Genomic DNA, 25185 nt, shown 5'->3' on the forward strand with positions numbered 1-25185 from the left:
TTTAATAGTAATTTAAGTCTACAATATCAGTTTGTGTGAGTTGTTAAAGCACATAGGCTTAATTTTGAGTTTGGGGACATAAAAGTCAGATTTTGCCGTTCAAATGTTCAAGATTGGTAGTGGTACGTTTAAAAAAAAAGGTTTTTAAAAGAAGTCTCTTGTGCTTATCAAGGCTGCAATTATTTGATTAAAAATACACAACAAAATAGTAAAATTGTGAAATATTATTACAATTTAAAACAACTGTTTATCATTTGAAGATATTTTAAAATGCAATGTTTTCCCCCTGTGTTGGATTTCTTTGGATCATTACGCCAGTCTTCAGTGTCACATGATCCTTCAGCAATCATTTTAATATGCCAATTTGCTGTTTAAAAAAACACATTTATTATTATTATCAATGTTGAAAACGTTTTCCATTATAAGAAGTTAAAAAATAAGAAACTCAAAAGAATTTATTTGAAACAGAAAGCTTTTGGAAAATTATGAATGTCTTTACTGTAACTTTTGATTAATTTGATGCATCCTTGGTGAATAAAATTATTCATTTTAATTAAAAATAAATAAATAAATAAATAATTCTTACTGAGCCCAAACTTTTGAATGGTATTGTATAATGTTACAAAATGTGCAGGGCTGGTGGCCAGGGCAATTCCAGGATTTTTTTCAACTGGGGGGCAAGAGAGGCCACAACAAGAGGGGCCACACTTAATACAAAGGGGCCATTCTTATATTGTGTATTTATTTTATATGTAGAACTGTAGATATCCAAATCATTTAAATTTTAGTAAGCTTTAAAATCAGCAATGAACAGTGATACCTGACATTTTATTCACTGCTGTTAATCATAACAGTCAAATACAATTTGTATTAATGTTTTCAGAAGTGAAAAACTATAATAAATAAAATAACCCAATGTATGAATAGAGTACAGCTCACAAAAATAATAAAATTCAACATTAAGTTATATAAACTTTACATAAATATTCACAACCTTATACATGGGCAAAACAAAAATACCAGGTTTAAAAAAAATAATAGAACAGCTTTATTTATATAAATGCAGAATTATATAAATCCTTAATAAAGTACACGATTAATTTAACTGTAATATAAAATTATTTAATAATAATTATTAAAAAAAAACACATGTTTTCAGGCCCTATCATACACTCTGCGCAATGCAGTGCCAGGTGTTATTTGCTAGTTTCAGCCTGACGCAGTTTTCATTTTCACATCCTGCCCGTTGTTTAAATAGCAAATGCATTTGCAGCCATTTGTTTCACCCATGGGCTGGTCTGAAAACAAGGTGGGAGACGAGATCCTTTTAGACCATGTGTCGACCAGCAAAAGTGTAATTCCGGACACGCCCTAAGTGCACTTGTGCCGCTTTAGACCATGCGCTTATATCGTTAAAATAGGTCCCTTTATGTTAGATAGCTACTTTTTCAAAAAGGTAGCTTCAGTTTAACATGTACATTATTCGCATCTTTTAAAACAGTTTAGAATAGCTTAATTAGTCCAGTGCTATTTTAGTATTATTTATGTATACTAAATATTACATATTTTAGTATTATTTATTAATTTTGCTATTTAATCATGCATCTGTATTTATGTCTGATTTTTTTGAGAATGTTTCTTTACGTCATCAAAGCTCATTTTGTCAATAACTTCAGTGAAATCTATCTTCATTTTATTCACTAATCTTGCCACAAAATCCAAGAAATTAGCCTGATTGTGTCACACAGCATTGGAAAACTACAATTAACCTCAACAAGGACATAATGAACAACACTCTTCTCATTTGTGGAGGTAGAAAAAGTTCTTTGTGACATGCAAGATTTATTGTTTTAAAATTTAAAAAGAAAAAAGAAAAAAAGGCACGAGAGTCAGCTTTTTTGGTCAATTTCAAGATTTAATTTAAAATGTTTGCGATTTTAATAATAATAATAAAAAAAACATTGTTAAATATTTGACCACTTGCTTGAGCAACTGAATATGTATAGAAGTAATGCATGGAATTATATGCCTACGTTGTTTAAACACTTCACACAGAGTATGTGTGAAACGGGCGTCAGTGTTTGTATGTGTCTGCGTTGCTATGGCCACTAAACAGCCTTGACTCAGAGGATCCCCTCTTGAAATAAAACATGACCACATTCTAGCTGAAGCCAGGGTTAGAGTTTTTGTATATCTATCATTTTATGCTACAACAAACGAATAGGGGACAAATTAAATTAAAAACTGTGATGAATGTGGAAGGATGAGTGCAGAAGATTTTATACAGGTAACGTAAACTAACCATGTACCGTACACAACAATATTCTGTACAGATTACCTTTTCCCGCCGATCACTGAATAAATACTTTCAGGTTATACATAAACTGTATATGTGTGTTATCATCATTTCTCCCTCTTTTATCGCCGAACCAAGAAAGAGAACCCCCTAAAGTTTGTTCCAGAACCCCCCGAAGTTTGTTCCTGAAAGATTTCAGTAAATTTGCTAGCAGCTAGCCTTGCTTCGTAGGGCTGTTGCTGTTACGGAATTTCCCTTACGGTAATGTTAATAGTGCGATATGCAGTATTATCGCCATTTATTTATTTTTATATAAATGAAGTTTACTATGTGGGCAGCATGGACAAAAACAAGGACATTTTCAGAATCCAATGTAACCGAAACTAAACAGCGTCTCTGCGCATTGAAAGGCTGTCACTAGCGCGCACTAAAAGAGATGTAATGAAACAAGGTGTTAATTATTTTTAACTTTGAGTTCCACTTTTCAAGGCTCAGCTGAGCAGCAATGCGTCGCATGGGTAACGCTGAAGCTGATGCTTCACTTAATAGAGACCAATGGCATTGATTCAATCCGTGACTCACTGATTTTATTTCCCCGCGGCTTCCTCACACTGTGGAATGCTGACCAGCGCTGTCGCTGATGCCACTGGTAAATACCCACGATAAACGTCAAAAGGATGTTACGACAAATATTTTGCTTTCCTTAGACATGGCAACCTTTTCACGAATATATATGACTTGACCTCAAAGACAGACAGGTAATCACACGCACTCAGTCGATCTCGCTCATTCACTGTCTGTGCGAAGCCTCTGTACAAATCACCATGATAAACAGTCTTGTTATCATTATTAACTTGTTTAACATTCAATACACATGCATGATGTTCAAAACAAGAAGGGTATAGCCTTATAAAAAAAATTTAAAAACACGTAAATATTGCGGTTGCTGTGGTTACTTGCGTTCCTCTGTGATTGACTTGTCAGTAACGCGGTACTACAATATTGCGGTTATCGCGATAGCCCTATTGCTCCGCCTACCTACGTACATCCGTTCAATTTTCATTTTCCTTCTGCACATCTGGGTTTATGGTGTTGTCACGGCCGGCTCACAAGCCGCGACAGAGAAGGAATTTACACGTAAGATTTAATGCAAAAGGAATAACATTTATTAAAGTAAAAATAAGAAAATAGATCAAAACGAGAACAAGACAATAACCTTTAATCTTTGGTTTTCTCCGGTCACTTCTGTACCGGGACAATCAGCGAATAGAGGGAGTGGCCGAGAACAATAACGTTGATGTCGTGCACTAGTTTGAGTCATCACATGTCACGACCAAACGTTACAGCGCCTGCAAATGGAGGGTGGGCAAGCTACAGCCTAGATATTAGCTTTAGGTGGGGAGACAACTACAGCAGTGAAAATATACATTTGAATTGGATTAATGCTTCTCACAATACTAGTCTTCATGAAATGATGATTATGTTATCATAAGCCATTAAATATACTATCTTTTGTTAAATAACGGCTTTGAAATGGGAATTTTTAAACGTCAATTCCGTACAATGGCGCCACTATCGGGCCACTATCGCGCTGAGACAGGCAGCAGAGACGCAGCACGTCTGTCAACACAGACTGCGTGCAGTGATGATTGCATTTATAATATTTTAACATTTAAAATGGTCATTCTTTAACAAATCAACAATTGTATATATACAGTGAGGAAAATAAGTATTTGAACACATTTGCTATTTTGCAAGTTCTCCCACACAGAAATCACGGCGGGGTCTGAAATTGTCATCGTAGGTGCATGTCCACTGTGAGAGACATAATCTAAAAAAACCCAGAAATCATAATGTATGATTTAACTATTTATTTATATTATACAGCTGCAAATAAGTATTTGAACACCTGAGAAAATCAATGTTAATATTTGGCAAGTAGCCTTTGTTTGCATTTACAGAGGTCAAACGTTTCCTGTAGTTTTTCAACGGGTTTGCACACACTGCAGGAGGGTTTTTTGCCCACTCCTCCACACAGATCTTCTCTAGATCAGTCAGGCTTCTGGACTGACGCTGTGAAACACGGTGTTTGAGCTCCCTCCAAAGATTCTCTATTGGGTTTAGGTCTGGAGACTGGCTAGTAGGCTTGGGCGGTAATACGGTAATATTGTATATCGTGGGATCTAAAAATAGCAACGGTGTCAGTTTCAATACCATCATAAAAAAAATCCAATGCACTAATATAGGAGACATGCATGGTTGTCATCACGTGACAGTGTGGAGAAGAAAGAGAGAGAGATGGAAAGATGGCGAGTCGCGCACCTAGTGACCTGGTCTCGAAAAAGAAAACAACTTCTGCAGTTTGGCAGATTTCGGGTTTCGACTGAATGAGAAGGCAGAGGCGGTAAATATGGACGAGGCAATTTGCAAATTGTGCAACAAAAAGGTGACCGCGAAAGATGGAAACCCCCCGAACCTAAGGTCGCTGTGGCGAGGGGTGGGTGGTTCAGCGAAGTCTGTGGCGGGAGAGCGGGGCCGGAGCCAGGCGGTGAGTAAGCGGGTCAAGTTCAAATGACGTACACCTGTCTGTGATTGCAAGAATTGGCGTGGGGAGACCGCATATAAGCGGCCCAGGCTGACATCGAGATGAGAGAAAGTGACTGGGAGCTTGTGCACGGGCGACAAGACGCGTGATTTGAGTGTACCTGATGCGAGAAGCTGTAGCCAGCGGGAAAAGATTTATTGTGAACTGCTGTTTTTGTTGTTCTATTTTGAGTTAACTTCTTTTGAGCGCAGAGTGCGCTGTGGGGAGAGTCTAAAACTCCAATAAAAGTGCACGAGCCCCAGTTATCGCCGACCCCGTGTCTCCTTCCATCACACATACATCTCACAGAACCTCTTTAACATCACACTGGTGCCGAAACCCGGGATGGAAGGGGAAGCCGCCGCCAGACAGCCCCCGTCAACCCCATTTGCGGACATCATCCACGCGCTCGCGGGCCTCCACCAACAACATCAGGAGGTGTTGCTCAAGATGGAGGAGCAGCAACAGCGTCGGTTCGAGGCGCTCCTCCAGGGCCAGCAGGAGGACCGCGAGCAGTTTCGGAGCTGGATGGACCGGGAGGTTTGAGCTTCTACATCGCCGGCTGCGGCCGCAGCCATGCCTCTCCACAAGATGGGTCCCCAGGATGACCCGGAGGCATTCCTGGACCTCTTTGAGAGGTCGGCTACGGCCGCGAAATGGCCGGCAGCGGACTGGCCCATGCGGTTGATCCCGCTGTTATCTGGAGAAACCCAGATCGCCGCTCAACAACTGCCAGTCCAGAACCTCCTGGTCTTCGAAGATCTAAAGCGCGCCATCCTTATCTTATATCTTATATCCAATATCTTCAATATCTTAATTTGTGTTCCGAAGATGAACGAAGGTCTTACAGGGTTGGAACAACATGAGGGTGAGTAAATACTGACAGAATTTTCATTTTTGGGTGAACTAACCCTTTAAGAGTAACTCAAAAATCAATCTCTAACCTGTTTAGCAGACAGTGCAGATGCATCTTCAGTTCTCTGTCTTTTGTTAGGGACCTCATCTAAGATTACAGTTGAGGCACTTGAGTCAGATGTCTCAGATGTAGAAGAGTAGTCTGAAAATTCTAAAGAATAAAAAAATAACAATATTTTAATGACCAGTACAAGGATCATAAACATGTGATAGCTCATATTTATTCAGTGCTTGATAATACCTTACTCATTTCAAATTCAATAAAACTTACCATCGCTTGAGAAAACAGTCAGCACCACATTGCCTTGTCCAACGAGGTCACTGAATATTTCTGCATCGACATCAGTTCCTGTTGCATCCTTGTAAGAAACGTTTGCTTCTGGAGGCAAGCAAAATCTCTCAATGACTGAAAAAGATGAGAAAATAAAGCAAATGTACTTTTTATATGTAAAGAAATCCTACAACATTTATATTTAATAAAAAACAATACAACATTTAGATATAAACTATGAATATTTTATTTTTAATCAAGTGAAATAAAACATACCTTTTAGATAAAACAGCATAAAGTCAAACCATCCATTATTACCATCCAGTTTGACATATTTCTGCTGTTCACGGTACTTTACCTGGACCAGCATTTTGACCTGGACCAGCACAACTGCAACAGCATATGAATGTATATTAGTGTAATGAAGAAAACTGTGTGGCTGCACAACATACAATTTATACATCAATATCTGTGATGTAAGTCACATACATCATTTTAATTACATTTTGGCTTGTAATAATTGTTTCCCTTGATAGTTAAATCAACGTAACGTTTCAGGACCACGATTTACACGTTAACTTAAACCCTATTCGCACGGGATTAGTATTGGGGACCACGTGTGAAATTGAAATTACCCATTGAAATCCCGCACCCAAAATACTATCAAAACACTCAAATTCAGCCTCTATTCTCCGCAACAGATGGATAAAAAGGCGCGGATGAAACAAAAACCTTGAAAAAATGATATACGATCCGGCCAAATCACAGAGATGTCGATTCGCACAGGAATATCACCACAGGACCTCGTGTTTGGTGGGGGAATTTGCGGGGGAATTTTTTCTTTACTAATTACAGACATGGCCAATTCGCACGGGATTAAGATCACAGAAAAACTTTTTTTAGACAAAATTATTACAAATTACTACAGGTCACCAGATAATACCAATTCTATATACCAAATACCAATTGCGAATAGGGCTTTAAGTTAGCCTCGTTATATATCATCATAAATGGACATCGTGTTTATAACGTTGTTAATGTAAATATAAAGACAGACAGAGGATACCGTGGCCACTAATTAATAATTTGTTACCTAATTATAAATAAAATAATCAATTTTAGATGTATGGCAGGTATCGTTAGGCTAAATCGTGACCACATTTTAACGGTAGGCTTAAATTATTAACTTAACTTTACATGTCCGCATGTTCTATGTAACGTTAAGCAGGCTACGCAACGTAATATTGTACGTTCATAGCATCAATCATAAGTGTTTAAGAAGTTTGATTTAATTTGACTTATCATTCAAACATCCACGAGGATAATGGCGGCGCTTTCTCCAACGAACTGAGAAGTGAAATGCGACTGTGTGGGGCGCGCACCGGCGCAACACTGGGCGGAGTATAGCCTAATTGCATCTTTAAAGGAGTTGGTTTAACACTGATGATCAACTCTGTCAAATAACTCCAACTCCGAACACCATTTTACTCTAAATGTGTTAAAATTACTCTTTGGGTGTTGAAATCAACTCGGAAATGTTTAACACCCAAATTTTAACACTCCAATTTTTGCTGTGTATGTTTGGTGTGGTCAGTGTCACAATACGCCTTATTCACGGCAGCGCCATCTTTGATTTTTAATGAAAATGAAAGCGAGGCTGTGAGGGATAGACTTGCATCTCTTCAATGGGCTGTATTGTTATTTAATGTGTTTTCGGATTGTTCTGCTCATGAAACACTGGAAAAATATCTTTCAAAGAAATGTCAGTTGACAAAAAACTCCCGACAATGTAAGCTGTGAAAAATTGTAAGTAATCTAGCCGCTTTATTCAGCTTTTACAGCGGATGCCATTGGAAACACGGTAAGTCTATCCCTCACAGCCTCACTTTCATACCTGTCATGGTGCTGCTCTGAATAAGGTCTATAGTGCTATTTCAGACCCTGCTTATGACTAATGACCTCAAGTCATCAATGGTGCAATGCTGCATTTTGCCAATGTTTTGTTTTGTTTCATTTGTATTGATGGATACTAGTGTTTATTTGTATAATAGTAAAATACTAAAATGGTTTTGTTATGGATATAAAAATGAATGCATCTAAAAAAATAAAAGAAAGATGAAAAAGTCTCTGTGCACCCAAACTGTTTTGTCTTTTAGACAAAAGCTCACAAATTAGATGTGGCAGTTATTAATTGGGAAACGTGCTTAAAGTTGTAGAATTAAACTGAATAGCTCTGACGTATTTTTATTATAATAATGCTCATTGAAATGCAATGCCATGGTTTTTTTGTGATTTTAGCGTGTGATCACTGATAAGTACTTTTATTTTGGTGAAAATATGTCATCATAAGGCCGTGCGTTAGGGATGGGGAAATGAAGCTTCATGAAGCAATGAGGCTTTCCCCTGACTGTTCCGGGAAAAGATTCAAAGCTTTGAGAGTGTCGAGAACAGCGCCATCTGTTGCTTATTTAAAATAAAGCAGCCAGATGCTTTGGCAGTAGTGGTGGAAATTTTGATTCTTTCCAGAGACTCATTCATTTTTAGTTTGTTCACCAAAATGATTCGTTCAGACTCGTTCACTGATTCGTTCAGTTTTTTTTTCCATATAGACGAATCCGGCGAAACTACCGGAAGTAAGCGGGCGCCATTACTGAGCTGTTGCTGGGTAGCGTTGCGCCATTGCCTCCTATTGTTTTAGTTGCAACTTGCGTCCACTGGAATAAACAGCCCGCGATTTACGACTGTCACTAACGTTACAACGTTACCCCCTGTATAATGTCGAGTGGGTAAACAGTTTCCGTTATAAATTGTTTCAATGGTGGCAGTAAAATTTCAATTTTGAAGAGAAAACACTGTGAATTCCGGTCGACTGCCCCTGTCTGGTGCCGTACGGTTTACACAGATTTCCTGGGCGAGTACAAGACGTGGACATTCGTGTATAATAACAATTATTTAATGACATAAGTAAAAAAATATAATAAATATGTGATATAGTGATCAGCAAAATCTCCTCTCTTGCTATTTTTTCTATTCAATTAACATGCTATGGTCATTAAATGGCTTTCCTGAGCTAAATGTAACGTTATGTGACATAATTGTTCTCCTGCTGTTATATTGACCTCTTTCCATGGTTTAAAAACACTACTCATTAAATGGATAAAATAAGTCTAAATAAGCGATCAAAGTCTTTACACTCTTTTTATCTTTTAAATTACACTCTTTTCGGATGACCAAATCACAAGTGTTTTTTAATTTGTTTGCATACTAGGCAGGCTAGTTAACATTTTATTTGTTTGGTCAGAACGAGTTAAACGAGGAGTTATGTTCTGTATGTAAGTTATGAATTGCGCGTGCACAGTACGGATACCTGCGCTTTGCATTCACTTTCTGCTGATTGATGAACTAGATTGACAGAATGGCCGACCTGGTACACGAACTGGGTATAGCAACCAGTTCGTTCAATTCATTCAAGAACGGGAGATCTCTCTCTCGTTCAGACTCATTCAGCAGAGTAGATCCAACCAATTACATGCCCCTTCTAAGCCCGAGCCCTGAGCTGAAATGCTATTAGCTGACGTGAGTCACGTGACGCAAATGAGATGCAATGACGTGACGCAAATAATCAATACTCTAATTTTTTTTAATGTTTTACAGTTTTTAAACAAACAAAAGTGCATGAAATGACATATATTTATTTTTTAAGGTATAAAACTGTTGAAACATAAAACAACAATAATAAAAATAAATAATACAAAATGCACACAAAGCACCAGTGCTAGTGGTGCCACTCATTTTGAAGTTAGCAGATTACCTTATGTAGTTTGTAGATTTTAGTAAAAACAAAAATTTTAAGATGTCTTTTATTAAATTAAACCATCAGCTTGCACTGTTAACTTTGTCGTCATTATTATCTTGACGTTCGAACAACTGGTTCTTTCATTCACGAACAAGATGAATGTAACAGTTCATTGGACTTGTTCAAACTCAAAGCAACTCAATAAAGGGCGTATTCGTTCACTAGATTCAACAAATCACATGCTCCGTCCTCGTATCACACTCAAAGGCTATTGGCTCGAGGTTTAGTCACTCTTTTGGCTCGTTTCCACTGAGTGGTACGGTACGGTACAGTTCGGTTCGGTACGCAATTATTTGCGTTTCCACTGTCAAAAGTTGTGAATAGTACCAAAAAGCCGAACCGTACCGTACCACTTTTTGGGTACCCTTTCGTTAGGGTACCTAGCACTGTGAAAGGGTACTAAAAGGTGGAGCTAGACTCACTGCAGAACGCTGATTGGTGGACAGAGTATCGTCACTCGCGCGTGCTACAAGGGCATTAGAAGCATACAGTTGAAATATAATTCTACTGTTATTGTGTCATGAAATGTAGTTTTAAGAGTTTTTCAGGCGAGAAAGTCGTTTTTTAAAGTTCAAATCTGTGGTTTATTTATAGATTTTTGATAATTTGACTGAGATCCATTTCAAGCGATCACCGGACGCTCGCGCTCGTGTCCCCCGCGGCCCCGCCGGGAACAGCCTTTCCCCGGCTAGTCATCCTGATGTTTGCCGCTGACTCGGACGTCTCTGTAGTGGTTAAACATGAGATATATTTCGTCTTATATAAACCTAACAGGGGATCTTTGGTCTCGTGAATCTATAATTCGTTCCCTGGCCAATAGTTTTGGCAGAAGGCTACGTGAAGTTTCATATCTTTAAGCGCTGAGTTTGTAAGCTATTTGACTGACTGAATTGTTTCTTGATGTTATTTAAGCTTTAGTGTATTTTGTACCTTATACTTATATTTTTATAATGGCTTATTGATAGAACTGAAATTCAACAAAAAGAGATCGTTTTGTCATTTATTTTATTTTATTATAAGATCATCTGTAATGTTGTTTATTGCAACATTTGTACCAATGCGATATGCAATAGCCTACATTACATTACATATTGCCTGGAATATGTTTAATATTTTTAAATTTAAACGAAAAGAGGCAGGGTTGTTTTATATTTAGTTTTGTTATAAATATAACGTTACATACATGCAGTGATAATCAATAGGCTATGCGTTGCCTGAACCACATTTATGTGCTTTAGAATGTTTCAAATATATTGAAATGAAATCGAAAAGAAGCAGAGTGGTGTTTTATAACATATTTCGTTTTATTGTTGCCTAAAATGAACATACAGAGATAACCGGAGTCGCATAGCCAGAGCGAGCTGAGTGCCGCGTTCAAGAACGCGCTGTTCCATTAGCAGAATTAGGGCCGGTTCACATATCACGTCTTTTGCGCCCTCAAGTTCGTTATTTCAAATGTAGGCGCGCGGTATGCGCGCTCATAATGGAAGCGGTGCGGTCGCGGTGCGACGCGCTCGTTTTTTCCATGCGCGTCCGCCCCGCATCTAGATAAAAACATCTCAACTTTTCAGAATACCGCAAGCGCACCATACGCACACAAGAGGTCATGTGACAAGAACCAACTGAAGCGCAACCGCCCTGGCGCTTTGAAAAATAGAGAATGCGGCGCGCCCAGCGTTTTCTACGCGTTTTTAGGCGCTATATGTGAATCCGGCCTTACTGGACTCGCGTCCTCGGGATCATTCTCCTGAGTCGGAATTTGCGTTGGCTTCTTGGAAACGCCTAATGCCAGCGCTTGTTTCTAGTGACAAACATGCTGAGTCTGTCATCAATTGTTGTTTACTATGTCGCTTTCTTCGCGCGAAAATGACGTCGATCGCTTCTTTCCAGCATACCACGCCTATCAAGTAAGGGTACTGTTGGCGGTGGAAACGCAAGCCTGATCATGGTGTACCCGACCCGTACTGTACTGTACCGTACCGTACCCCTCAATGGAAACAAGCCATTTGTCTTTGACAGATGAAATGGGCCACAGAGCTACACGGTTCATTGAGCTGCGCATGCGCGCAATAGCGGCGCGCAGTGGTAGAAGGAGGAATTTCAGTGAACAAGAAATATGAGTCAATGGATAACGTGAACGAGAATGATTCGTTCACCTAAAAGATTCGTTCAAAAAGAACGATTCGTTCACGAACGTAACATCACTATCTGGCAGATGAAGCGACCACAACACACTACAGAGTTTCAATGTTATGTGTACAAGTAGAAACCTTACATGTTTGTGTTTGATTTGTTCATTTGATAAATTCATTTTCCCATTAAAGTGTGACAATAAAATATAACATAAGCTTATATTATTCAATAAGACTTAATGTAGGTCTACTCTATCTCTCTCTCTCTGCACACACACACACACACACACACACACGTCTATATTACTAACAGGGGACTATCGCTCTCTACACTGGCCAAGAGTGGACTAGTGTTTCTGGTCATTTTGAGTAACAACAATGACATACAAAATTCTCTTTTAAGGTCTTTTTTTCATAATAACTTTAAATACAAATTTTTTTAATAAAAAAAAAAAAACAAACATGTCAAGTGGGGACTCTGGCTGATGTCTACCTTACCAACAGCGGACTCATATAGCCTGGATCTGTGTTTGTGTGAACAGTGAAATGAAGTGGCAGTGAAATATGTCTTCATTTTGTAATTTATACATACTTATACACATATATATGTGTGTGGGTGTGTCATTATATAATGCTCAAACAGGCATCAGAGATCACAATATCAATGTGTATAGATAAACACATACAATGTAAAAAAAAAAAAAAAGAATAACCAAACCACCAGCTATCAAAAAATAATTATAAAAGTTAAATTGTTTGATGGTAAAAATACAGATGGTCACATAAGATTATGAGAAGATGCCTCTTTTCATAATATTGTTTTTCTTATTTAACTCTCTCTCTAACTCTTGTATTTAACGATTTACTTGCCGTTGTTATGTGCCTTTGCACACACACACACACATGTCTATATTACTAACATATACATGTCTATATTACTAACACAGCAGTGTCGCTCCACACTGGCCAAAAGGGAACTTTTTTAACGATATCTATCCAACCAAGTGGGGACTTTGTGTGTGAAGCCAAACTGACATTGTCAATGGTAAGCAGACCTTTCTGCAGGTATCACTGCAGACATTGAAACATCTCAACATTTTCCTATAGTGTTGCAGGTTGTGTTATCACTGACTATGATAAAACTTTTCAGTTTGAAAAGTCAAGGTTTTAAAAATAAAAAATTTAAAAATGGATTCAACTAAGAAGGTTAGAGGAGCTGCTTTAAAGGTGCAATGTTTAACAAAGTTGAGTATATATTAACAGAAATGCAATATGACATCCATAACTATGTTTTCAGTGGTGTATAAAGAACTTACTTAATTAACCGTAATGTTTTTATTACCTTAGAATGAGACATTAATAGCTCCATAACCGCGGGAATCCCCTTCTATGAAGGTCGCCATGTTATGACGTCATATTCCTACCGTAGCCGAACGCGAACACACAGTGCTACAGAACGCGTTTCATCACTACCTTGAAAGAGAAGAAGCGGAAAGCTAGCCTTACACTCCGTGAGTAGTGACTTTTCCCTTGTGAGTGGTGTAAAATATGTAGTTGGGATTGTTTCATGTAACTTAGTTCTCCCTCGCTGTGTTATGGGTTTGTTATGTTGGGGATAGTGCTGTTACGTTCGTGAGACAGCTGATGATTAGTATTCATGTCATTGACCGTAAAACAGTACGTTACAGGAATCACTAACCCGTCGATAGAGACTTTTACTAAAGTCTTTTATCACTAAAGTCGATCGCGAAGATTTTTCAAAATCAGAGAAAAAAAGCCTATTGTGTGTAGTAAATAGTATCTATGGGATGCGGAGATGACATGATTGTAACAGCGCGCGCAGTTCCGACCTTTGGACTCATGCGGACGAGTCCCAGCTCAGCCACAGTAACAGCTCATATTAGCCAGCTAAACTATTACTACCCTGTTAGAAAAAATATATAGCTGCTCCCTCGCTGTATTATGGGGTTTGCTACAGTATGTGGGGATAAATGTGCTGCTGGTTACGTTTGTGAGACAATCAGCTGATTAATATTATTTTATTAAATTATATATTAAAACCCTTGATCCTCACCTGACTATGGCTTTGTAAACAGTATTTATGATGTGGTTTATAATGGACTGTGGTACAGAAACAGTGACAATGTTACACACTCTTGGCTTACTCTGGCTATTCTCTGCTGTCTCAGCCGACGAGATGTTTGTCCCGTTTTAGCAACCGTGAGCAGTGGGCTGAGCCCTTAGTGCAAACCTGGTGCAAACTCGCAACCGAACCACTAGATGTCGCTAAAAATCACACATTGCTCCTTTAATGACTGTACTCCTACTATAATGAATTGTTAGACCAAAATAGCTTTATTTTTTAGATGTTACTGATTTGGATGTATGTTGTATTTTTTGCTATGTTTATTTTTTTCTTTTAGATCACCAAGAAGTTGAGTGGGCCTGCGAAAGGCACAGCACAGTGGCTTACCTCAGTAGGCAATGAGGTAGGTCAGGTGCTGATGAGTGTATGTGTATGTTTACAACATTCATATATGTTATACTATACTATGTTATGCACCAGTATACATATTTATGTTATACTTTTAAATACTATGTTATACATATTTAAAAAGACATGAATAGGCAAAAACATGTTTTTTTTTTAAATCACCAATATAATTTTTTAGGTTTCAGGATACAAATGATTCTCAATTTGATCTATTTGATGATCATATTTTTATGAATTGTCATATACGCCTTTATGTTTTATTTTGTGTTTCGTAGTAATCTCTGCCATAAAAGCTAAATGAAACAAAACCATTTAAGCATGGCATGATACCAGCAAGATTGTACCAAGAAGTGGTATTTATTTTCTTATTAATAAGTTCATCACACTATTTACAATTTGTACACAAGGCAATTCAAAGTGATTCACAGTTGTATAAAAAACAACAATAATGCTTATGAACATAATAATAATAATAATCATTAATTATTATAATATTATAATAATTAATTACATAAAAAACAAATACTGTAGTAAAATACTTTCAGTTGGAATATGACAGCTATGTAACGTTCTGTTTATGCCTGAGTCCTTTCAGATAATGTATGCATACCCAGTTTTACGAAGAACCTCTGAGGGTCGACTCCTTATGGGGCCAACTGAGGATGCCAATAGGAGGGAGATTGTGTTGGCAGGGAGGGCCAGGAGTAAGGAGGAGGTCCTGGCTGAGGCCACTGCCTTTATGAGGCAGAATGGAGAGAATCCTGGAGACCAGTTCCTGGTTCTGACTCACTGCAAGATCCAGTTTGGGAAACACCAGGGTCAGAGGTTCCTGTGACTCCTGGAGAACTCACTGGGGTATGCCTGCTATCTGGTCAGCAGCATTTTGGGGGAGGAGGAGAGGGACAACCCGCTGTCGGCCAACAAACACCTGTTCCTCAGATACACCTTGGCGAGGTTGGCGAGGCTGTGGAGGTGTATCAGAAAAAACAGGCCATGCTGTAGGAGGCCCAGAGGACAGGAGACTCTGGATGTCTGATGGTGGAGTTTGGGGATTTTAAGGGTAGGTCAATGAAGGAGGTGTATGAGGACCCAAACAAGGAGGCCCAGGCTCTCATCACCTACCTGAAGAAGGCAAAGTAAAAAAGTGAAAGTCTAAAACAATAAGATAATTTTGTTGTGTTTTTTTACGCTCCAGCCACTGCAGGCTCGAGAGGCCCTGCTCCTGCCCCGGCTCCTGCCCCTTATCCTGCTCCTCCAGCATTGTGGACCCCTGGCCAGGTGTCCCAGTCGCCTGCAGAGCTTCCTGTCCACTGGAAAGAGCAACTCCCATCTTTCCAGCAGGACTGGATCAGGAAGACTCTGTTCAGGGTCAACTTAAAAACAGGGAAGCCTGAGCTGGTGCCACATCCCAACTTCTGGTGGTACCCTCCCCAGCCCCCGACCGTCTTCACCCAGCCCCCTACTTCTCCTGATATTTTCTTCTGCCGCCTCTGTTCCTCTGGATGCCGCTGAAGATGTGGTCCATTCCACTTGTCTGTGTCCAGCCAGCCTGCAATAACCACAAGCTGATAGCTGCTGGCCTTTATCGCACTGTGCGCAAGGTCCTGGACATAGACGGGTGGTATGACATGGCCACAGAGTATCTGGAGTGCAAAGGGTGCAAGAAGAAGTATCCCGCCTGGTCTGAAGACATCCTGGGATAGCTCGACATGGGACACCGCAGAAAATTCCCCGCCATTCTGACATACAGGTAGAACACATTCGTATTTAGAGCAATTCACTGTAATTTGTTGTACTGTATAAAATCAAATATGTTGCTTTACTGACATTGAAATAATAAGATGTGGCACTGAACAGAATTATTTAACTGTCTGTAGGTACTCGTGTGACAACCGTGTAGTCATAATGATGCGGGAGAGGACCCGGGGAAACAGTGTCACACAGCTTTACAAAAAGCTGCAGGAGCTGCACACCTCAGCGTGGTCACAGCGGACGCTGGAGTACCTCACTGTCTGTGAGCCCTTCACAGACTCCTCCATTGTTGAGCCTCCACTCTTTTCTGCGCCCCCGCAACCTCCCACCCATCCCCAAACCCAAGTGGCTGTTGTCTGTGTATGCCAGGGACGTCCTCTCGCGGCTACCTGAGGACAAGGCCAAAATAACCCCAGTCTTTGGCTCTGTCCTCAAGATGGACTCCACCAAAAAGGTATAAAAAGTCAAGTTTAAGTAATAATAATTGTTATTATCTTAAATTTTTCGGACAATTGTTTTGTTCTACTGTTTTTTTTTTACATAGGTCACCAAAAAACTGGCCCGCGCTGCTGCCAACACTGCTGGTTGGTGCACTAATGTTGGCAATGAGCACGGCCAGGTGTTGGTGTCAGTCCTCACAGCGGCAGAGGGGCATGGATTGTGGCCCATGGCGGTGGGTCTCATGAAGAGGTACAGGGAGGCGGGAGTGGCACCACCCGCCATCATGTATGTGGACAGAGACTGCTGCAGTCCACGTGCACACAGACAGTCGCAGGTCAGAGCCATGTTCATAGAGTGGGATGAGCTCCAAGTGCGCCTAGACATTTGGCACTTCATGCGGCGCTTTGCAGCAGGTGTCATCACAGAGGCTCATCAGCTCTACGGCACCTTCATGGCTCGGCTTTCCAGGTGCATCTTTGAGCTGGATCCTGATGATGTCACTGCTCTACGGTTGGCCAAACAGGGGGAGTTACAGGCCAGAGGAGCTGGTCCAGTCTCAGAGAAGGCTCTGGATAAGCTGATTACCAGGAAGGAGTTGGCACTGCACTGTCGGAAGCGGACCAGAGGAGTGGAGGAGACCACCTGGAGGATCAAGGCGCTCATTGATGAGATGGACAGTGAGAAGGGGAGGGACACTCTGGGTGTACCATTGCTGGACCACAAGCGAATCCAACAGGTCTGGATAGACCAGCAGAGGCACATCGCCTGTATTCAGGACCCAGAGGGCTTCCCTCTGTACCAGAAGACAGACACACTGAAGAAGGGTGGTGTGGAGCTCAGCTGCTATCGCTGTGCTCGTGGCTCCACCTCCTTGGAGTCTTTCCACCTCCATTTAAATCGCTTCATCCCAGGTAGGTTATAACTTTTATAACCTGCAAAAAACTTTAAACTTTTATAACCTATTCTGCCATACTGAATACATAGGTAACATATATTTGACTTTATTTGACCTGTAGAGACCAGTGCCAGTGATGCGCATTTCCAGGCCTATCTCCTGGAAGGCCTGATGCGCTGGAACCAGGACCGGATGGATGAAGCAGTGAGGGGAAAGACTGACCTGAGGATCTACAGTAGCATTGAGAGGGAGGCAATGGACCGGCTCAGCCGCAAAGTGCTGAAGGTGTCCCTGGATGACCGCTACCAGCCTCCAGGGGCTTACACAGGTAAGAATTATTCATGTTAACTCAAACAAAAGATTATACATTATACAGGGGTATGAGTGTTTGAGTGTACATTTTTTATATTGTATTTCAAATAATTCAACTATTGGTGGAGTTATTTGTGCTTTGTTTAATTTAGGCTTAATTTGACCCTTTATAGACTTATTTCTTTGCTTTCTTTTGCTAAAGTGAATTTGCTTTATTTTGCATTTATGCTTATTATCTTCTTGTTTTTTATTTTCATTTATTGATCTGTTAAACTGTATCAAGCCTACAAACTTTTTTGTTTCAGTGTCTTATGGACAAATAGCCACTACAGCTATAATAATGTGATATACTTTGTATAATGTGCTTTGTATGTGTGTTCTTTTGCAGGGGAGCTGCTGGGTATGGAGTATCTGTACAGTCAGTCTGGGAAATCCCTGACTGTTATGGATAACCCAGAAGAGGAGGATCGGCTGGTGGAGCAGATGACTGATGAGGTGGTGCAGGACGAAGGCTTTGTTGAGGAGGAACCTGAGGACCTCACAGTGCCAGTCCTCTATGACCCCATTGAGCCTGTCCTAGTCCACAGCAGCAGCCCCCAGGCCTTCAACCCCTGTCCCTCTGCACCAGGACCATCCTCACTACAGCCACCCACAGGACTGCAGCACCCTGCCCAGCCTCCTCTGCAGTCGCCTACTCTGCGCCCAGCCCACCCTCTTCTGCAGTCTCCTCCACAGCCTTATGTCCAGCCAAGTGCTGCCTCTGCTCCTGCAACATCAACTGGGTCCAGTGTTGCAGACCAGGCTCCTGTAAGTAAGCTTCTCATTATTAGTTTCTATTTGCTTTTGCACTCTGACATTTAACATGCTGTGTATTGTTATTGTAATAACCTGCAGGCTCCTGTTCTTGGACCCGATGGCGTTGCAGGCTGGGATAAGGTGCAGGATCTGGCTGAGTACCTGGTGTCCCTCCGTCAGGCACTCTACCTGGACGAGCAGCAGGTCACAGAGGTCATCCGTCTGTGGACTGCTCTTCATGATGGGGACAAGAGGAAGATTCACTGTCAGCCCAGACACCAGCCCAAACTGACCCGCGGACGCTTCAAGGCTCCGAAAAACACAGGAGTGACACCGGGTGTGGACAGTGTGAAGAGGTGCCTGATTGGTCATCTTGGGGGGCCGGCTTAGTGGCCCAGCACCAGTCGCTTAGTTGAGGCCATGTGCATCAAACTGTGTGCACTGCACAAGTCCCCAACTAAGAAGGATGGAGTCCGTCTTCCTCATTGGACTAAGGTGCTCACGGATTACCACCACATCCGAGACCTGGTGCTGAACTGCCAAACTCGGATGGAGGCCACATCACTTCAGCTGTTTATGCTGAATCAGAGGACTCTCACTCAGTGGTAAGCATGGTTTTACATTGACATTTGAAAGAAAGGGATAGCAGTCATTTATTATGAACACATTTTTGATTGCAGGTTTAATCGAAGGGAGAACACCCAGGAAGTGACTGTCCTTACCCAGGGCCTTGCTGCAGAAGACTGCATAGCTGTGGCCAGCTCACAGCTTCCTGCTCCGCGGGAAAAGCTGGATGAGGCTCCCTCCACATCAGTGGCCCTGCACGAGTTTGTCCTTCCTCCTAACAGAGCGGGACATGCTCCTAAGCTACGGCCGGGCAGACGACCTGCCAGTGCTACAATTGTGCGGCCAATTATGCCAACAGCTCCTACTCCTCCCCTTAGTTCCTGTGCCACTGCCCCAGTTAATTTTATTGAACACTGCGCCCACGCTGCTGGTAGCTGGTGCAGGTGGCGCTTCAGCTGCTCCTCTCCTTGCGTTAGTGTTTCCTGACTTGCAAGAGGCTCCTGCTCCCACTGCCCCGGTGCCTGTATCCCGCTTCACTCAGAGGAACAGTCGACGCAGGGCAGAAGAGGAGGCCAGTGGAGCCCACAAAAGGAAATATGTCCGTGAAGTGTCATTTAACAAATGCTCAAAGTGTGGGATGCCCAAAACCAAGGAGTTTGGCTCCTTCTTTTTTAGTCGCTCCTATATGCGACTAAAAAGGCCCTCTTTGAATGTCACCTGTCAAATCAAAATTGACAATTCAATGTCTATATATTTATGTGTGTGTGTGTGTGTGTGTACTTATTTCAATATTTGTGTGTATTCATTTTAATAAAAAAAATACATTTCGATATTTGTGTGCTTTTGTGTGTATAAAACATTGGACATTTAAAACATATATTTGACAATTATATATATGTTTCATTTATATGAAACATTTAAAACATTTTATTTAGGACACAAGTGTCCTAAAATAATATTTGAAAAAACATTTGTATTAGTTTTATTAAACCATAAACATGTCAAGTCAAGTCAAGTCACATTTATTTATATAGCGCTTTTCACAATACAGATTGTATCAAAGCAGCTTCACAGTGATAACATGAAAGTAGCACAACACAGATCAACAACATTGCTAACCACTAAATAACCCCAACTGAGCAAGCTCAAAGCAAGCCAAAAGCAAGGCGACAGTGGCAAGGAACCAAACTCCATCAGATTGGATGGAGAAAAAACCTAGGGAGAACCCAGGCTCAGTCGGGGGCCAGTTCTCCTCTGGCTTACATTCATATTGTTTAAATATAAATATTAAATATAAATATTGTTTATGAATCAAACGGCGCCATTACATATCGCAGGCGTTGAGTCGTCTCATCACAGGCGTTGAGTCGTCTCATCACAGGCGTTGGGGCTTCCGAAATCCCCGTGAGAGGCTGGACACAAAACTGGACCTGACAAACGCCATTTTTCTCGGGACAAGCGTCCCGAGATAACAGCAGAAAGGCAGATGGGAAATAATTAGCATAGCTGATGTTCATAATGATTTCCGTTATAACTCACAAACTCTCCGTAACCTGAACTCTCCGCAACCCAACCATACGCGCCGACCCGTTTGTCTAAAAGGCTGTCGAGCCCCACTGGTGCGTTAAGCAGTTTCAGTGGCAAACGGTTCCGTATGGCATAACAGGGACTAGAAGGTAAGCATTATGTGAATACGTCTTTAATCTAGTTTTAAACTGTGTCAGCGAGTCAGAGGCTCGGACCGTATCGGGAAGGCCATTCCAGAGTTTTGGAGCTAAATGCGAGAACGCCCTCCCTCCTTTACTGGACTTCGATATCCTAGGAATGACCAGAAGCCTTGAATTTAGTGATCTTAAGGAACGCTGTGGATTGTAGGGCGAAAGAAGGTCCGTTAAGTACATAGGAGCTAAACCATTTAGGGCTTTATAGGTCAGTAGTAGTATTTTGTAGTTGATGCGGAACTTAATAGGTAACCAGTGTAGAGATGATAAAATCGGTGTTATATGATCATATTTTCTTGACCTAGTAAGAACTCTAGCAGCTGCATTTTGCACTAACTGTAGCTTGTTTATTGAGGATGCAGGACAACCGGCTAATAAAGCATTACAGTAATCTAGTCTCGAGGTCATGAATGCGTGAACTAATTTTTCAGCATCAGAAATAGATAGCATGTTACGTAGCTTAGCAATGTTTCTAAGGTGGAAAAAGGCTGTTCTTGTAACATATGAAATATGATCTTCGAAAGACAAGTTGCGGTCTAGTATAACACCCAGGTCTTTTACTGTAGTGGATAAAGTAACAGGACATCCGTCTATATTAAAGTTGTATTGTGAGAGGTTTTGTGAGTAGTTTTTTGGACCAATAAGTAATACCTCCATTTTATCTGAATTTAATAGCAGGAATTTACGCGTCATCCAGCATTTTATTTCTTTGAGACACTCTGTCATTTTAGATGAGTTAGTGTTTTCATCTGGTCGTGATGAAATATATAATTGAGTGTCGTCAGCGTAACAGTGGAAATTAATTCCATGTTTTCTTATAATATTACCAAGTGGCAGCATATATATTGAGAATAGCAGAGGGCCTAAAACCGATCCTTGCGGTACTCCATAGTCTACTGACGTTATCTTTGATTTTTTCCCATTTAAACATGTAATATGCTTTTTAAAAAAATATATATATATATATCAGTGATGCGCGGGTTGATCCAAAATGAGCGGGTGCCTGCGGTCACCCGCGGTTACCCGCAGTTACGGGTCATCCAAAAATGTTTTTAATGATATTCGGGTCGCGGTCGGTCGGGTCGTTTGAAAAAAGATGCCAATTAAACATTTGTATTAGTACTAGACACAATTTTTGATGAAATATACGGCCCTACACATTATTGGCTGAATAGCTGGCATGAAGATAACACACAAGCTCAGTCTAAACAGTTCTCGGTTCTATACTAGTGATTCGAAAACCGCTGTCCCTGTGTCTATTCGCAGTATCAGCTGCTCGTGCTCATCAATTCTCTCAACAGTGGCACCAACATGTCTCGGTTCAGTGAACTGTTGGAGTTACTGGAGTAAAATAGAATTCAGGATATTGATTTATTTCGATTCGGAGGCGACTGTCAGGCATGTCTGAAAGTAAGTAACTAACTTGTGGATCAGCACTGACGCAAGACGCGAACTGTTTCGAACGATTCAGTTAGATTTAGTGTAGGTTCGACCGGTTCACTAAAAAGAACCGGTTCAAAAGAATGATTCGTTCACGAACCGGCCATGTCTATGATCACTACAGTCTGCAGAGATGATGGAGGTGGCAAGAGAAAAGGTGAAGACTGTGGAGTGGAAGCTCCGCAAATACACAAATAGAAAGAGTAAAAGTGTGGGAGACATTTGCTAAAATAATGAAATATGATGACCAAAGTGCTATGATGATTGAAAGTGGGGTATGATTCTCGCTTAGGGTGCGAGTGGTCCCGGGTTCAAATCATGGACGGGCCCGTTCTCAGGCTTTGCTTTTAATCACTTCAGCCTGACCAGGGCAACCAGGATATTTCTTGGAAATTGGGGACAAAAGCAGTCAGAGTCGGGCCGGTTAGCTCAGTTGGTTAGAGTGTGGTGCTAATAACGCCAAGGTCGCGGGTTCGTTCCCCGTACGGGCCAAGCTTTTGGTCTCTGCTCATCTCGAAAATGACGGGCGGTCTCCCAGAAATCCCTGCTGGACAAACCGCTTGATGACAGACCTGGCCGAAATAGCTCAGTTGGGAGAGCGTTAGACTGAAGATCTAAAGGTCCCTGGTTCGATCCCGGGTTTCGGCAGAGCAGCCTGGTCACCGTGTTTTCGGTCGACGGACTCCACTGACCAAATGCCAGCTCCTGTAAACCTGATTCCGCCTATTCTCATCGCTATCTGCCTTTCAGACGGCCAGGGACCAGGGCGTGTTGGTTCCATGGTGTAATGGTTAGCACTCTTGGCTTTGAATCCAGCGATCCGAGTTCAAATCTCGGTGGAACCTTTTCAGCTTGTTTTGCGGAAGGGCGGGAAAAAACAGAGCTGATGCGCAACCGCTGATGTGGTGGTGAAACTGGCACTCTAAAACCCAGGCGGTATCGGGGAAACGTGGGCTTAATAAGAAAAAGCTTCACTTGCTCTTTGCTGTCCATCTACTAGGCTGAATGACTAAACACCTCTGCTGCTCGGTGGTAAAAATCCACCCACGCCAAGGTTCCATGGTGCAATGGTTAGCACTCTGGACTCTGAATACAGCGATCCGAGTTCAAATTTCGGTGGGACCTGCTTTTGACAGGAATGTGTGCAGTACCGCGTCCGAAAAAACTTTTCCACAGCGCTCATCCAGGGAGTGCCCCTTTGAAGTGAGCGTAAAAGGCGTTACACAAAGTGGATAATGCGGGCATCGATCCCGCTATCTCTCGCATGCTAAGCGAGCGCTCTACCATTTGAACTAATTCCCCTCCACGATGTGGAGAGACGGTGTCCTTCGCTCTCAAAGACAACGGCCTGGACGATCCCTTTCATCTCTGCAAGTGCTGTAGCGTGGCCACAAAGCAAAGAGACCGTATTTTTTCTGTGCCGGCAACTTTGCACTGGCTACCGTTTAGTTGCACATTTAATGAAACTTTTGTGCTTTAAGCCTTGCAAACGGAAATGATTGCAGCCAGGCAGCAGCAGGAAGGGCGTGTGTGTTGGCTCGTTGGTCTAGGGGTATGATTCTCGCTTAGGGTGCGAGTGGTCCCGGGTTCAAATCATGGACGGGCCCGTTCTCAGGCTTTGCTTTTAATCACTTCAGCCTGACCAGGGCAACCAGGATATTTCTTGGAAATTGGGGACAAAAGCATTCAGAGTTGGGCCGGTTAGCTCAGTTGGTTAGAGCGTGGTGCTAATAACGCCAAGGTCGCGGGTTCGGTCCCCGTACGGGCCAAGCTTTTGGTCTCTGCTCATCTCGAAAATGACGGGTGGTCTCCCAGAAATCCCTGCTGGACAAACCGCTTGATAACAGACCTGGACGAAATAGCTCAGTTGGGAGAGCGTTAGACTGAAGATCTAAAGGTCCCTGGTTCGATCCCGGGTTTCGGCAGAGCAGCCTGGTCACCGTGTTTTTAATCGACGGACTCCACTGACCAAATGCCAGCTCCTGTCAACCTGATTCCGCCTATTCTCATCGCTATCTGCCTTTCAGACGGCCAGGGACCAGGGCGTGTTGGTTCCATGGTGTAATGGTTAGCACTCTGGGCTTTGAATCCAGCGATCCGAGTTCAAATCTCGGTGGAACCTTTTCAGCTTGTTTTCCGGAAGGGCGGGAAAAAACTGAGCTGATGCGCAACCGCTGATGTGGTGGTGAAACTGGCACTCTAAAACCAAGGCGGTATCGGGGAAACGTGGGCTTAATAAGAAAAAGCTTCACTTGCTCTTTGCTGTCCACCTACTAGGCTGAATGACTAAACACCTCTGCTGCTCGGTGGTAAAAATCCACCCACGCCAAGGTTCCATGGTGCAATGGTTAGCACTCTGGACTCTGAATACAGCGATCCGAGTTCAAATTTCGGTGGGACCTGCTTTTGACAGGAATGTGTGCAGTACCGCGTCCGAAAAAACTTTTCCACAGCGCTCATCCAGGGAGTGCCCCTTTGAAGTGAGCGTAAAAGGCGTTACACAAAGTGGAGAATGCGGGCATCGATCCTGCTATCTCTCGCATGCTAAGCGAGCGCTCTACCATTTGAACTAATTCCCCTCGACGATGTGGAGAGACGGTGTCCTTCGCTCTCAAAGACAACGGCCTGGACGATCCCTTTCATCTCTGCAAGTGCTGTAGCGTGGCCACAAAGCAAAGAGACCGTATTTTTTCTGTGCCGGCAACTTTGCACTG

At 41.9% G+C, this 25185-nt stretch overlaps 3 protein-coding genes, 1 long non-coding RNA gene and 4 other non-coding genes across 9 annotated transcripts in view; 6 read left to right on the forward strand and 2 right to left on the reverse strand.

Moving 5' to 3' along the window:
• The window catches only part of LOC148966930 (uncharacterized), a 461761-nt gene that overhangs the window by 132980 nt on the left and 303596 nt on the right, over positions 1-25185 (reverse strand). The window lies entirely within an intron of this gene.
• LOC148966932 (uncharacterized) lies at positions 3708-13488 on the reverse strand. Of its 2 annotated transcripts, none has more exons than XM_089127129.1 (5): positions 13397-13488; positions 6343-6456; positions 6067-6201; positions 5825-5946; positions 3708-4127 (listed from the first exon to the last, which is right to left on the reverse strand). In XM_089127129.1, exons 2-5 carry the CDS (start codon positions 6434-6436, stop codon positions 4092-4094), a joined length of 387 nt encoding a protein of 128 aa, XP_088983255.1. In that variant the 5' UTR covers positions 6437-6456; positions 13397-13488; the 3' UTR covers positions 3708-4091. The 2 variants fall into 2 exon arrangements, with proteins under 2 accessions (XP_088983255.1, XP_088983256.1); XM_089127130.1 differs by having other exon boundaries at positions 3894-4127; positions 5825-5937; positions 13397-13487.
• LOC148966933 (uncharacterized) lies at positions 15776-17663 on the forward strand. Its single transcript, XM_089127302.1, has 3 exons — positions 15776-16298; positions 16426-16754; positions 16845-17663. The coding sequence occupies exons 2-3, from the start codon at positions 16737-16739 to the stop codon at positions 17661-17663; spliced, it is 837 nt and encodes a 278-aa protein (XP_088983428.1). The 5' UTR covers positions 15776-16298; positions 16426-16736.
• Positions 17765-20082, forward strand: LOC120467222 (uncharacterized). The gene is made up of 4 exons (XM_039656037.2): positions 17765-17964; positions 18337-18755; positions 18843-19348; positions 19424-20082. Exons 1-3 carry the CDS (start codon positions 17808-17810, stop codon positions 19131-19133), a joined length of 867 nt encoding a protein of 288 aa, XP_039511971.2. The 5' UTR covers positions 17765-17807; the 3' UTR covers positions 19134-19348; positions 19424-20082.
• trnai-aau (transfer RNA isoleucine (anticodon AAU)) lies at positions 22890-22963 on the forward strand. The gene has a single exon. It is a non-coding gene; the product is annotated as a tRNA-Ile (tRNA).
• On the forward strand, positions 23047-23119 carry trnaf-gaa (transfer RNA phenylalanine (anticodon GAA)). The gene has a single exon. It is a non-coding gene; the product is annotated as a tRNA-Phe (tRNA).
• trnai-aau (transfer RNA isoleucine (anticodon AAU)) lies at positions 24167-24240 on the forward strand. Its single transcript has one exon. It is a non-coding gene; the product is annotated as a tRNA-Ile (tRNA).
• Positions 24522-24593, forward strand: trnaq-uug (transfer RNA glutamine (anticodon UUG)). Its single transcript has one exon. It is a non-coding gene; the product is annotated as a tRNA-Gln (tRNA).

Source organism: Pimephales promelas, chromosome 24, assembly GCF_988280905.1.
Source record: "Pimephales promelas chromosome 24, fPimPro1.hap1.1, whole genome shotgun sequence".
Classification (NCBI taxonomy): domain Eukaryota; kingdom Metazoa; phylum Chordata; class Actinopteri; order Cypriniformes; family Leuciscidae; genus Pimephales; species Pimephales promelas.